Genomic DNA, 13,628 nt, shown 5'->3' with positions numbered 1-13,628 from the left:
TTGATCCACCTCCTAGAGTAATGGAAATAAAAACAAAAATAAACAAACGGGACCTAATGAAACTTAAAAGCTTTTGCAAAGCAAAGGAAACTACAAACAAGACGAAAAGACAACCCTCAGAATGGGAGAAAATATTTGCAAATGAATCAATGGACAAAGGATTAATCTCCAAAATATATAAACAGCTCATGCCATTCAATATTACAAAAACAAACAACCCAATCAAAAAATGGGCAGAAGACCTAAATAGACATTTCTCCAAAGAAGACATACAGATGGCCAAGAAGCACATGAAAAGCTGCTTAACATCACTAATTGTTAGAAAATTGCAAATCAAGACTACAATGAGGTATCACCTCACATCAGTTAGAGTGGGTATCATCAGAAAATCTGCAAACAGCAAATGTTGGAGAGGGTGTGGAGAAAAGGGAACCCTCTTGCACTGTTGGTGGGAATGTAAATTGATATAGCCACTATGGAGAACAGTATGAAGGCTCCTTAGAAAACTAAAAATAGAACTATCTTATGACCCAGCAATCCCACTACTGGGCATATACCCAGAGAAAACCATAATTCAAAAAGACACATGCAAAAAAAAAAAAAAAAAAAGACACATGCACCCCAATGTTCACTGCAGCACTATTTATAATATAGCCAGGTCATGGAAGCAACCTAAATGCCCACTGACAGACGAATGGATAAAGAAGATGTGGTACATATATACGATGGAATAGTGCTCAGCCATAAAAAGGAACGAAATTGGGTCATTTGTAGAGACGTGGATGGACCTAGAGACTGTCATACAGAGTGAAGTAAATCAGAAGGAGAAAAACAAATATCGTATATTAATGCATATATGTGGAACCTAGAAAAATGGTACAGATGAACTGGTTTGCAGGGCAGAAATAGAGACACAGATGTAGAGAACAAACGTATGGACACCAAGGGGGGAAAGTGGCGGGGGTGGGGGAGTGGTGGTGGGATGAATTAGGAGATTGGGATTGACGTGTATACACTAATATGTATAAAATAGATTAATAAGAAGCTGCTGTATAAAAAATGAATAAAATTAAATTTTAAAATTCCAAAAACAAAAAAGATAAATGTTGGGAGACAGTTCTCCTAGGGTCTCTTGTGTTTCCTTTTTTCTGGACTGTCTTTTCAAGCATCTTCCTATAGCTATCAGCCTTGAAAATAGATGTTGTCTCTCTAGAGCATAGGGCAGACATACTCACTGCACATTATAAAAGATTCAGAGACTGATTTGCTTTTGTTTGCTGACATAGTCAATTCTGATTCTTTCAAACTGAGGACCAGTCCCTGCCCTTGGAGCATGAATTAATAGAGATAAATAAAGAACTCTTGAAAGATAGCAAAAAAAAAAAGAAAAAAGAAAAACCCAAACCTGCACACACACCACCCCCACAGCCCGAGTTATCCATATAGATGTAAAATCCTTCCTAGCGGTAGTTGCACATAAAGCCTCCCAAAGGAATTTTTTGCTAATGGGGGAATCTTTGGCATTGAGTTTCTGAGTAGGGTGATGTTGGCGTGTGTAAGCTTCCCCTGATCCCTTCAAATCATTCATGGTGGGTGACACTCTCCAGCCCTCCAAGCTGGCCTAGGTAGAACAAAGAGAGGGAATCATTCCTGTGTAAGGCTGGCGGCTCCAGGAGGGATACAGAGCCTTCATTTACCTCCTGCTCCTGGGTGTCTCCCTCAGGGCTCTGGACCGCAGCTTTGAAGGTTTCATTCCGCTTCTCGATTTGGTCAATGGCCGCTTGGCAGGCCTGCGGCAAGGGGCAGAGCACAGGGAGGTGGCTGGGGGGCGGCAGGAAGGGCTTGCTCATCTGTGAATCCATCTACACATTCCACAAACATTGCTAAAAGCCTACTGGGTGCTAGGGGTTAGATTCTAAGTGTACATTGCCTGATTTAAGGGAGGAGAAAATATTAGCCCCAGATTACAGATGTGAAAACGGAGGCTCAGAGACATTAAGTGACTCGCCCCAGGCCACCCAGCTAGGCAGTGAGAGGCAGCAAGATTTGAACCCAGGTCTGACTCCAACTACTATAGAGCAACTTTGAGGAAGAACAGGGAGCAAGCAGGCGGGTGTGCACTCACACACTCACACACACACACACACACACACACACACACACACACACAGCATCCCTCTCTCCCCCGCAGCCTGGGTAGGGAGGTCAGAATCCTAGGGGCCCTGGAGCATTCTGATACCTGCAACCAGGAGATCATTTCCTCCTGGGACCTGCTTGGAAAGTGAACACAGGTGTTGAGGAGAGCAGCCCCTCCCAGTTTTCCCATCTCACCCGGCCCTCAGCCTGCCTGCCTACCGGGCCCGCAGCTCCAGGGTGCGCTGCTTCCCGGACACCAGGAAGGAGTGGGGGAACTCGGCGTCAGTCAGCTCCCGCACCTGCTCGGAATGGGAGGGAGAGACTGCTCAGACTCGCCCACGCGCCCCCCAGGTACTGTGGCAGGGAGGTAGGTGAACTGTGCCCCAAGGACAATTCAAATTAGAGACAAGGGTAGGGAGCTTGTTCAACTGCTCCCTAATCCCATCAAGCCAGGCAAATGCGCCTGCAATCTGGCCTCACCCTGTACAGCAAAGGGGACTTAGGGCTCCTGGAACCTTAGTAGATAAGTTGGCCCAGTGTGAGGTAGGGGTGACGGCTCCTGACAAAGGAGTCACCCAAAATGGAAACTGGGTCACAAATTGGGTTTGGGGACACAGCTTTTTCAAGACCAGATGTACGGCCTAGAACAAGACCCTTTTACCCCATAGAGTGAATGAAGGAATTGATCACCCAATTCACAGATCCAACAGACCCCCCCCCCCGACTTCCTGTCTTTTACCATCCTTGTCCCAGAACTCCACAGGTCCCGAGTCCATTATGAAAGCCACCCGTCACAGAGCACTTACTATGCGACAGCCACTGAGCACCCCACACATGTTCTCATTTAATCAGCACAACTGCTGAACCCACTAATCAATTCTAATGCTTAATGGCCATCATGTGCCCCGGAAGGCAGTACCTGTCAACAGCTACAGTCCCCTGGCACAGCTGAATCTATGGTTACCTACCAGTTTACAAGAATTATGTGGGACCGAGGGACATGCTGAATGACACCACAGGGGTGCGGTCAGCAAAATCCAGACTGTGAGAAACTCTACCAGAGAAATGATCTGATTTCTTCAACTAATAAATGAGAGAAAAACTAGGAGAGGGAGGTATAATGGATAAAAGGGGATGTAAGAAGCATATTACAAATGATTCAAACAGATCAGCTGTGAGAAGACAATTATGAGACAGTCAAGGAAAACCAAGGGATGTTAATGTTATTAACTAATTATCATTAATTTGTTAGATGTAATAATGGTACTGTTGGCAACTTTTAGGGCAAAAAAAAAGAGTTCTTATTTCTTAAAGAGACATACTGAAGTATTTATAGGTGAAATGATTATGTGTCTGAGATTTGCTCTTATATAATCCATTGGAAAAGGGGATTAAGAAGGGGATTGCTGAGTAAACCAGTTTTAGCCAGGTGATGAGTATATGGGGGTTCATTGTACCATTTTCTCAGCTTAAAAGTGTCCAGAATAAAAAGTTAAAGAAAATCTTCACAGCAGTCTGGACAGGTAGATATTATCACCCTCATTTGGGAGATGAGAAAATGAAGATCAGAGAGGGCAAGAGACCTGCTTGAGGAAACACAGCATCTAAAGAGCATAATGAAGATTCAAATTACGGTTTTTGGTCCCCAAGGGTAAAGCAGGAGCACATCTATTTCCACCCCACTCCCAGAGCCCAGTAAGCACAGGCTTCTCCCAGGCAATGTGGAGACAGAGTCACAAAGGGAAGCTAAGATACAGACCTAGAGCCCAAGGGCCTAGCATGGAGGAACTTTGTTGTCACTGAATCCACCTGACATTTGGGCCCCTCTGCGGGCTCCCTGCCACGAGGTGACCAGGCCTTGGCACACTTTCAGGCGGCCCACCACACCTCAGAGAGCATGACTCTGGGAACATCCTTCCTCATGCTGGCCTAGTCTACTTCTTGGGCCCACAGAACCAGTCCGTTCCCTCTAGAAGGGGCCTGATGTGATTTGCACTTGATACCCTTGACAATGGGGAGGCTCTAAGGGTTTATAAATGGAGAAGCTCCTGTGGAGACAGGTGTTTGGGAAAGCCACTCCAGCAGCTATTTATAAGGGTCGAAGGGCTGGGAAAATAGGACAAACCAGCAGCCCAGAGGCCAGTTAGGGAGGGATACCCTGAGTGGTCCATGCCTGCCTGGAGAGAGAAAAGGTTTCTACTTGGGGAACAGTATCTGGAATCTGGCAAGACTCCATGCCTGATTGGGTGAAGGAGAGGGGAGAGAGAAAAGAAGGGAGAAATCTAAGGTCTGGAGTCCACGGCCAGGAAGAAACATGATGCTTTTGATAGAAAAAGGGGAAGTGGGAAGAGTCCCTGACCTGAGGGACCACCTCTGCAGAGGGGCAGGATGAAGGTTTCTAGAGGACAATTCCCCGAGCTCTGCAATACCCAGGTTCAACCACCAGACTTGGCCGGTTCAGGCTCCTGCCAGCCCACACAGTGCCTTTGTGCTAATTAGAGAAAGACACCCCTTCCTCAAAACACTTTACTGACATCTGTTGGCAAACTGGCGTAACATTCAGTCAAGTATCTGGTTTGTTGAACCAGACACTTGACTGCCATCTGCCGGACAGTGAGAACTGTAAATATGCAATCTATGCTGTTGTCTGTGGATGAGGTGTGCTCATCTTAGTTGAGGTGTGCTTGCACAGTGCACAACCTGCACAGTTGTCCATGGAGACGCTGAGTACATATGTACCCTTACCCCTTCCTTCTTCCCAGGCTGGCCCTGTACAGGATGGCACAATGATAGGACCAATTCAGACCCTGGGGGGCGAATCAGCTGCTGAGAACTAGGCCTCCTTGACACTCAGGAAGGAGGAGGCCAGGGGGTCACGGCCAGTGGGAGCCATCATGGTGGTCAAAGGTCAGACCCGCCTCCAAACCTTAGACTCAGGAAATGATTCCTGCACAAATGCGGGTAGGTGGACAGCTCTGCTCCTGCCAGGCCCGTGCCATCCAGGAGTGGGCGCTGTGCGGCCACCAGAGCACCAGACACGCCCGGTAGGGACTATGTTCACTGGGACTGGAGACGCCAGGAACCCAGCACACACTGGGCCTGGGAGCCCTCGGCACATACCCTGAGCATCTGACACTGTCAGGCCCATTTCTATGTATTTTCTCTTTACCATAGTCTGTTGTGGTCTCCATATTTCTTGGCTTTTCTATCTGTCAATCTCTGCCTCTCTTTTTCTATGCCTGGGTCTCTGCCAGTCCTAAGACAGGGCTGCCTGTCTCCATTTCTCTGTGTTTAACTCTCCATAACCTGCCTTTCTCAGTCTCACTCACCAAGGCTCCCAGACGTACAAGCTTGCACGCACCCTAGCCTCTGGGACATTCTGGCCACTTCAGTTAGGAAAGCTGGATGACGCAGGGTGGGGGGGCTGCATTCCTAGAGGAACTCAGTCAGCTGAGATATGGGGGACGGGCTGTGAAGCCCCAGAAGGTGCCCAAGTCTCTCCATCAGCCCTCATCACCCGCAGGCTACACCCCACCCCCAAGCCCTTGATTCAGCCCCAAACGCCAGGCAAGCCCAGTCAACAGCAGGGGCAAGGGCCTCCTGCTGGGGGCTCTCAGAAGCTCAGGGGTTCTGCAGAGGCGGAAGTATCCTGGTTCGAGTTCTGCCTGCAGCTCTCTCCTGCTGCAGATCCCGGGAGATGGGTGGGGGGAGGGGGAGTCAATAGGGATAGGGAAGGGGGAGATGGAAGGGTACCAAGATAGGCCAGATCTGACCTCTGCTTCTTCCAGCCCCAGCCACCAGGACTCAGGAGCGATCAGAGGGGCTGTCAAGAAGTTTCCCCTCCCATTTCCTCCACTATGCCTTCAATTCCGCCCTATGCTTTATCTTTCCAGGTTGAAGCCTTAGTAGGAGATTGTATAGTATGCTGGTTAGGTACAGAGGCTCTGGACTCTGTTATACCTGAGTTTGATCATGCAAACCAGGATTTGCTGTGTGACCCCCAAGCAAGTTACTTAATCTTTCTGGGCCTTGCGTTTTTTTTATTTTTAAAAAAGACTTTTTTTTTAAGATCAGTTTTAGGTTCACAGCATAATTAAGAGGAAGGTACAGAGATTTCCCATATACTCCCTGAGCCCACATATGCACAGCCTCCTCCATTAATACCATTCCCCCACCAGAATGGTACATTTATTAGAATCAATGAATCTACACTGACACATCATTATTACCCAAGGTTCATAGTTTACATCAGGGTTCACTCTTGGTGTTGTAAATTCTGTGGGTTTGGATAAATGTGTAATGACTGTTATCTACCATTATAGTACCATACAAAATAGTTTTACTGCCCTTAAAATCCTCCACGTTCATCCCTCTCTTCCCCCAACTACTGGTAACCACTGATCCTCTTGCTGTCTCCATAGTTTTGCCTTTTCCAGAATGTCATATCATTGGAATCACATAGTATTATACTAAGTATGTATGTATATATGTAGCCTTTTCAGATAGGCGTCTTTCACTTAGTGATATGCATTTAAGTTTCCTCCATGTTTCTTCATGGCTTAATAGCTCATCTCTTTTTATCACGGAATAATATTCCATTGTCTGGACGTACCACTTTATTTCCTTTTAAAAGTGGGATTAACTACAGATATACTTACACACAGGCATACTGTACACAGTTATTCACTGCAGTCTCATTTGCAGACACTGACAACAGAGAACAATCTAAATGTCTGTCAGTAGAGGATTGGCTGAACAAATTACGGTACATCCACATGCTGGGATGCTACGCAGCTATGCAAAAGGATGAGGAAGCTCCTAATGAACTGACTTCCAAGCACCTCTAGAATTAGTAGTTAGTTAAAAAAGTCAAGTGCAGAATAGTGTATGTGAAAAATAGTCTCACTGTTTATGTGAAACAAAAGTAAGGAAGCCATAATGAATATATTATTAGTTTGTGTATGCAAAGACTACCTCTGGAAGGCCTCACAAGAAGCAAAGGCTGCCTCCAGGAAGGGGAACTAGGGGATGGGGTGTATATATATGCAATATATATTGCATATATTTTTGATATAGTTTGATTTGGGAATGTGTATTATCTATATTTTTAGGTAATAAAGTTATTATTTTTTAAAGATTTTTAAAAACCAAAAAAATGCAGGGGATAATAACAGCCCCTACATCACAGGGCTGTTAAGAGGATCCAGTGGGATGATTTAGGGCCCAACCCAACCCACAGTGACCGCCCAGTCGATGGGCACTACTATGGACTGCTGTGCTGTCTCCGCCCATTTGTGGCCATCTCTGGATGGGGACACATCCAAGTCAGCAGCTGAGCTGAAAGTGGAGACCCTTCCTACTCAAAGTATGGCCTGGGGAGCTGGCATCACCCAGGAGCTGGTTAGAAATGCAGAATCTCCGGCCCCTCTCCAGACCTCCTGAATCAGAACCCACATTTTAACAAGACTCCCAGGGGATTCATGCATGTATTAAAGTTTTCAAAATACTGGGGTAGATGGTAGGGAAAGCAGAGCAAAGCTGGGAGCTGGGAAGGGCCCTGGACAGGACGGCTGGGAGGCCAGGTGGGAGAGATCTAACCCCAAAGCTTTTCCACCTTCATGTTGCCCCGGACCTGAGACCCAGGTTGGCCCCTCCTGCTACTCCGCATACTCGGTCCCACCCTTGGGGTAAAGCCCGAAGGTGGTTGGGGTGCCTCTTACCTTCATGCTGGCCACGTCGATACGGGTCCTGACCTGGAATTGGGCGCCCACCTGGATGACCCTGGGCACACAGTAGAGCAGCATGTTGTTGAACTGCAAGAGACACAAGCATGAGTGTGTGCACAGTGGCAAGGGCAGGAAGGACAATCAGGCAGGCTTCCCTGGGCGTGGGCTGAGCCCCACTGGGTCTCCCTCCCCTCTCGCCACCCGCTTGGCCAGCTCACAGGACCTCACAGGTGTGCTAAGGAAGTGGTTGTCTAGCCCCAATCCAACAGGTAGGTCACTGAAGGACTGCCCTACCTGTGGGCATCAAGGGACCACATCAGACCTCAGAAACCTACGAGGCCTTTCTCACAGGGGCCAAGGGTGGCAGGGGCTTATGAGAGATTGTAGCTCCCTCCCCAAAACCTTCAGGTGGGACCAGTTTCCAGGAGACACCCTGGCTTCTTCAGTGCAAACCAGGGCAGTTCTTCCTAGCAGCCAACCTAATTCCCTCCTGCTGTACACTCTCTAGAGCATAGATTGATACCACAGGCTTTGGAGCCAAACAGACTGGGTTCAAATTCTGACTCTGTTGCTTCCCAGGGCATGTCTGGGAACCCCCTCAGTTAGAAATTCCTGAGGCCTGGAGGTAGCACGTGACTTGTCCCAAGTCACCTGGGTGCCAAAGTAGAGAAGGATAGAGAAGCAGGCTTGTCCCTGTTCATCCTGCAGTGCCAGCTGGGTAGATGCCAGGCAGGCAGAACCTGGGGCAGAGGGCCCGTGGACTTCCCTCCCCAGTGTGGGGCAGTCCCCCCAGCATCCCCCTACCAAGAAAAGGTAGCGCTCCATGGGGCCGATGCGGCGGAAGGAGATCTTGAGGACAGGGCCCTCGCGCAGCAGGGTGTTGGAGGGGTCTACTAGGTCGTCCTCCAGGCCCAGGCGCTGGTACACTTCCCACAGTTCCTGCAGCCGCTCCTGGGGACAGGAGGTGTACCTTCAGCCGAGGCCAGGCAGGGCCTGCCTGCTTCTGGAAGGTTTGCCTTGTGTGGACAGGGACAGGGTGTGAGGGGGAGGTGGGCCAGGTGTCGTGAGGAAGGATCAGGGGATGAGGAGATACAGAGACCTGGGTGGGTTGGGGGAGGCTGAGAGCTGCAGGGAGGAGGTGACAGGGCCCTTGGGGATGCCTGCTGCTTCTATTCCGAGGGCTGGGATGCTCACCATCTCAGTGATGGCTGCGTTGGAGTGCTGAGCGGCTGAGAAGATCATGTCAAGGGCTTCTGAAATGGGGGCAGGGCCAGAGTTACCCCCTGAAAATATGGGGCTTGTGGCTGAGGCAGGAGGTCCTTGAGGCTTAATCAAGTGGCCTCAGGGCCTGCCATGAGCACCCCCAGGAGCAGCCTTCCCCTGTAGCCTGGCACATGAGGTATTTGGATGATGGGGGCCAGTTCCCACCCAGAGTGGAGAGACTAGAAGCCACCAAAAGACAGGGCTTAGGCCGTTGGCTTCTGTGACTTTCAATGCCCCCCAGATCCAGAGGGTGAAGGCATGGCTTCAAATCCCAGCTCTGTTCCTTTTTGGCTGTGTGATCTTGAGCAAGTCACTTAACCTCTCTGGGCCTTAATGTCTATAAAAAAGTGGCTGATACTATAGACAATGTCTACGAAGTATAAGCGGTCAATGTTGATGGCTGATGGTCATCATAACCATTTTAGCAGGTGCTCCATAAATTATGGAAGTGGCTCGAACCTCCCCAACCCCCTGGATTCCCTGGGGGTGTCCTCACTCTGGGCATCAGCCAGGTCTGGGGCCTGGCCTGGCAGCTTCTGGACATACTCCTTGAGCAGCAGCTCGTAGCGTGGGATTCTCTGCACAGGTTCCAGCATGTGGTGCTGCAGGGTCAGGCTGCCTGAGGCCTCGCTGCTCTTGGGGAGGGAGGGGGGAGGGAGAGCGTGGGGGTGAGGGGGGAAGGGGTAGGTCAGGCTGCCCCCGAGGGTCGGGGGAGTGTGCAGCAACTGAGCCAGGGAGGTGGCCCAAATCACTGGGGAACCTGAGCCACTGCACACTGGGGTGGCAGTGCAGGCTCTGCCCCGCCCCCACCCCAACCTCACCTGAATGCGGGTGATAACCTCCTGGAAGGGTGGAGACCTGTCACTCCAGGTGGCCAGCAGCTCAGCGGCTCGCTCAAAGTTCTTGACATACTCACTGTACATCTTCAGGAAGGGGGCCAGCTTCTGGATCACGTCGCCAATGCGGGGGGTGGTCGTCCTGCAGGAGGGGCACCAGGTACTGCCCTCAGTCTGGGGACCTCTTCTCTTAACTCCAGACAGGGTCAGGTTAGGTAAGGCTCCCCTCACCCCCCAACACAGCCTTTCTGCGGCACTTCTGGGTGCAGGTATAGGGGGGCGTGTCATCCTCACACATGTGTGTGGTTCACTCCCCCTTAGACTGTGAGCCCCCTGAGGGCAGATGCTGCTCTCTCCCACGGATTGGATTCCCCAAAAGGCCCAGTACAGTGTCAGGCCCACAACAGGCGTTCAATAACCACCTGATGCTTGTTCATGTAACAATAACAAGGGCCACATGCCAAGCACTGCCCAAGATTCCGTGCATGTCTCATCTCATTTAATTCTCACAACCCTGCGTGCGGGAGGAGGGACAGTCAATGGCCCATCTTAGAGAAGAGGAAATCCAGGCTCAGAGAGGTAAGAAAAGGTCATTCGACCCAGGAACTGTTACAGCAGAGCGGTAAGGACTGACCATCTGGAGCTGGCCCGCCTGAGTCTGATTTCCAACCGCACCACTTACTCTAGCTGTGTGTTCTTGGACCAGTCACCTAGCCTCTCTATACCTTAATTTTCCCATCTGAAAAAACTGGGCATGATGGTAGGCAACCTCACAGGGTTGTTTTTTTCAAAAAAAATTATTGCAAAAAATTTTAAGCAATCATAAAATAAAAAGAATATAATAACAAACCCCTATATATCTGTCCCTGCACTTAACAATTACTAAGATTCTTTTTTAACAAAGAATTTTAAAGGACATACCAGACATCATGGCATTTCTTTGGCAAGATACTAATTTCAGCACTAAATACTTTAGTAGTCATCTCTGAAAACAGAGAGGGGTTCCTGCATAACCACGATGTCATCATCACACAGCAGGCTGATGTGAAGATTAAGCAAGTTAATAGGTGTAAAGCCCAAGGCAGGGCAAGTAGGAAACACTCAGTTAGTGCTGGTTATTTCCACTGCCTCCTAAGTCACTCAGCCTAGTGAGGACCTGATCCATCCCCTTCTCCAGGACACACACACACACACACACACACACACACACACACGCCTCGTCCAAGCCCCTCACTGTGCAGACAGAGCAAGCCCAGAGGAGGAGAGTCATGGTCACACAGCAAGGGCAGGGGCATAATAGGCCAGACCCAGTTCCCTGGGGGCTGCAACCGGACCTGACCAGGGCTGTGGTCAGGGGGCCTCAGGGGCTCCTGCTGGACCTCACCAGTTGTCCAGCCGCTGCTGCAGCTCTGGGAGGAAGAACTGTGCATGGAACTGGTAGATGGAGGCGGTGTTGGAGAAGATGAGCCTGACCACATCCTCGGGGAAGGCCTTGCTGCTGCGGGCCTCCTTCAGCAGCTCCTGGAAAAACACCTACAGCCGCAGCTGGGTCACTGGGCCTGTGGCAGAGAAGGACCTCCACCCCCAACACAGCCCAGGGGGAGACAAGCACAGTCCCAGGGGCTTTGGGGTCCCTCCCCAGCTTGCTGAATGCTTCCACCTCCTTAATCTCCCATCAATCTCACAAAAACCCTGGGAAGAGAGAGAAGCAGGGAAGATTGTATTCCGGCCACTTCACAGATGCGTAAACCAAGGCCTAGAGACACAGGGACTTGGCCAAAGGCTGGCAGCTGATGAATGTCAGAAGTGGGCCTATCTTGTGTCTGTCAAGTCTTGGACTTCGCCAGGCTCAAGATCCCACTGCTGATGTTCAGTGATTTAACCCTCTCGCCTTAAGAAAGTGTGAAGGGCTAACAGTGGTGAGGATGTTGGGAGTTGGAATGACAGATGAGGATGCTGTGTGGGGCCTGGAAGGACTGGCTGGTGTGTTCTCCACTCCTGTGAGACCAGCCCAGGCACTAACGGTGGAACCAGGAGTGGGGCTAATGAGCTAAATCCCGATTTCTGCCTGAACTCCAGCCAATGGAGTTAAAAAGACTAAGGCTTCCTAGAATCAAACCCCGAGGTCCTAACTCTCAGCTCTTGTGAGGTGGGTCAGAAGGGAGAGCAGGGGTGAGGTGAGGACACCCAGGTGCTGGGGCTCAGGAGCGGGCGTCCTGGCCACTGGCCTGGTCTAGCAGGTGGAGGCGTGCCACATAGGCCTGCTCTGTCTCCAGCAGCTCCTGGACGATCCTCTTCTCCTCAGGCTCCTGCAGGGGAGTTGGGAGGAGAAGGAGAAGGAGAGCTTTGGTCTGCTCTGATGGGAGCAGTATCCAAAGATGCCCCAGTGAAACATACCTCCCAGGATTCATGCCCTCCTGCAGCTCATCTGGGCTGGCGCTGGGATCGATTTAACTGAGAGGATGGGGCAGAGTGAGGCTGCGCCAGTTCTGGGCCTAAGCCTTAAGAGGCCTGGAAGCTTCCACCTGTGCTCTGTTGGGAGCCACGAACTACCACATCTGGAGGTCTAGCTGCCCTGATGGAGAGGCCACATGGAGAGGAGAGGCCCTGGGACTACAATGAGAGGGAGCCAGGGGTCCAGCCGTGCCAGCATCCCAGCTCAGGACAGCTTTCCAGCTGTCCCTGCCCGGGCACCAGGCTTGGGAGATGAGCTATCTTGGGCATTCCCACCCCAGCCAACATCTGACTGCAGCCACTTGAGAGACCCTGATATGGACTGAATTGTGTCCCCAGATCAATACATTGAAGCCCTAATCTCCAATGTGACTATATTTTGGAAATAGGGCCTTTAGTAATTAAGTTAATTGAGATAGAAGGGTAGAGCCTAATCCACTAAGACTGGTGTCCTTATAAGAAGAGGGAGGGACACCAAGAGAGCATGTGAACGGAGGAAAGGTCGTGTGAGGACATAGTGAGAAGATGGCCATCTACAAGCCAGGAAGGGAGCCTCACCAGAAACCAACCCTGCCAGCACCTTGATCTTGGATGTCCAGTCTGCAGAGCTGTGCGAAAATGCACTTCTGCTGTTTAAGTCACCTAGTCTGTGGTATTTTGCTATGGCGTCCTGAGCTGACTAAGACAAACTCCAAGTGAGACCAACAGAAAAACCAACCAATAGCATTCCAATCAACCCACAAAACTGTCAGAAATAATAAACTAGTTGGTCTCCACATTTTGGCGTAGTTTGTTATGCAGCAACTGATAACCAGTATACATAGTATGTACTACTATGATCACCATCCCCATTTTATAAATGAGGAAACGAGCGCAAAGGGGTTAAAGAGATTTGCCCCAGGTCACACAGTAAGCAGAAGAGCTGGGATGTGTACCCTGGTAGTCCGGCTCCAGGGTGCACAGCCTCGTGCAGCCGAGCTCTTAAATTCCACAGACAAGAAAACTGAAACCCAGAGAAGGGAGGTGACCTGCCCAGGATGAGTCTAAGGGCAGGAATTAGCGCTGACCTCTATTTCTAGTTGGCACTCTTGCCTCCTTCAGTGGGTAAATGGAGGCCGCCCCTGGGAAAGGTACTAGGTTCCAAGTTGTGTGGCCTTGGACAAGTTCCTTAAGCTGTCTGAGTTTCAATTTCCATGCCTAAAAGACTCCTGAG

General features: G+C 50.1%; 1 protein-coding gene across 1 annotated transcript in view; it reads right to left on the bottom strand.

Moving 5' to 3' along the window:
• The window catches only part of FGD2 (FYVE, RhoGEF and PH domain containing 2), a 39,458-nt gene that overhangs the window by 11,091 nt on the left and 14,739 nt on the right, over positions 1-13,628 (bottom strand). Inside the window, exons 4-13 of the mRNA XM_082849031.1 lie at positions 12,190-12,270; positions 11,346-11,494; positions 9,947-10,103; positions 9,622-9,760; positions 9,057-9,115; positions 8,667-8,813; positions 7,857-7,949; positions 2,356-2,435; positions 2,240-2,270; positions 1,698-1,790 (exon numbers count right to left, since the gene is read on the bottom strand). Of these exons, the coding sequence (XP_082705157.1) occupies positions 1,698-1,790; positions 2,240-2,270; positions 2,356-2,435; positions 7,857-7,949; positions 8,667-8,813; positions 9,057-9,115; positions 9,622-9,760; positions 9,947-10,103; positions 11,346-11,494; positions 12,190-12,270 (1,029 nt within the window). The remainder of the gene's footprint in view (positions 1-1,697; positions 1,791-2,239; positions 2,271-2,355; positions 2,436-7,856; positions 7,950-8,666; positions 8,814-9,056; positions 9,116-9,621; positions 9,761-9,946; positions 10,104-11,345; positions 11,495-12,189; positions 12,271-13,628) is intronic.

This window comes from Leucopleurus acutus (genome assembly GCF_964270905.1).
Source record: "Leucopleurus acutus genome assembly, chromosome: 10".
Lineage (NCBI taxonomy): Eukaryota > Metazoa > Chordata > Mammalia > Artiodactyla > Delphinidae > Leucopleurus > Leucopleurus acutus.
This window is presented reverse-complemented; position numbering and strand designations above follow the sequence as displayed.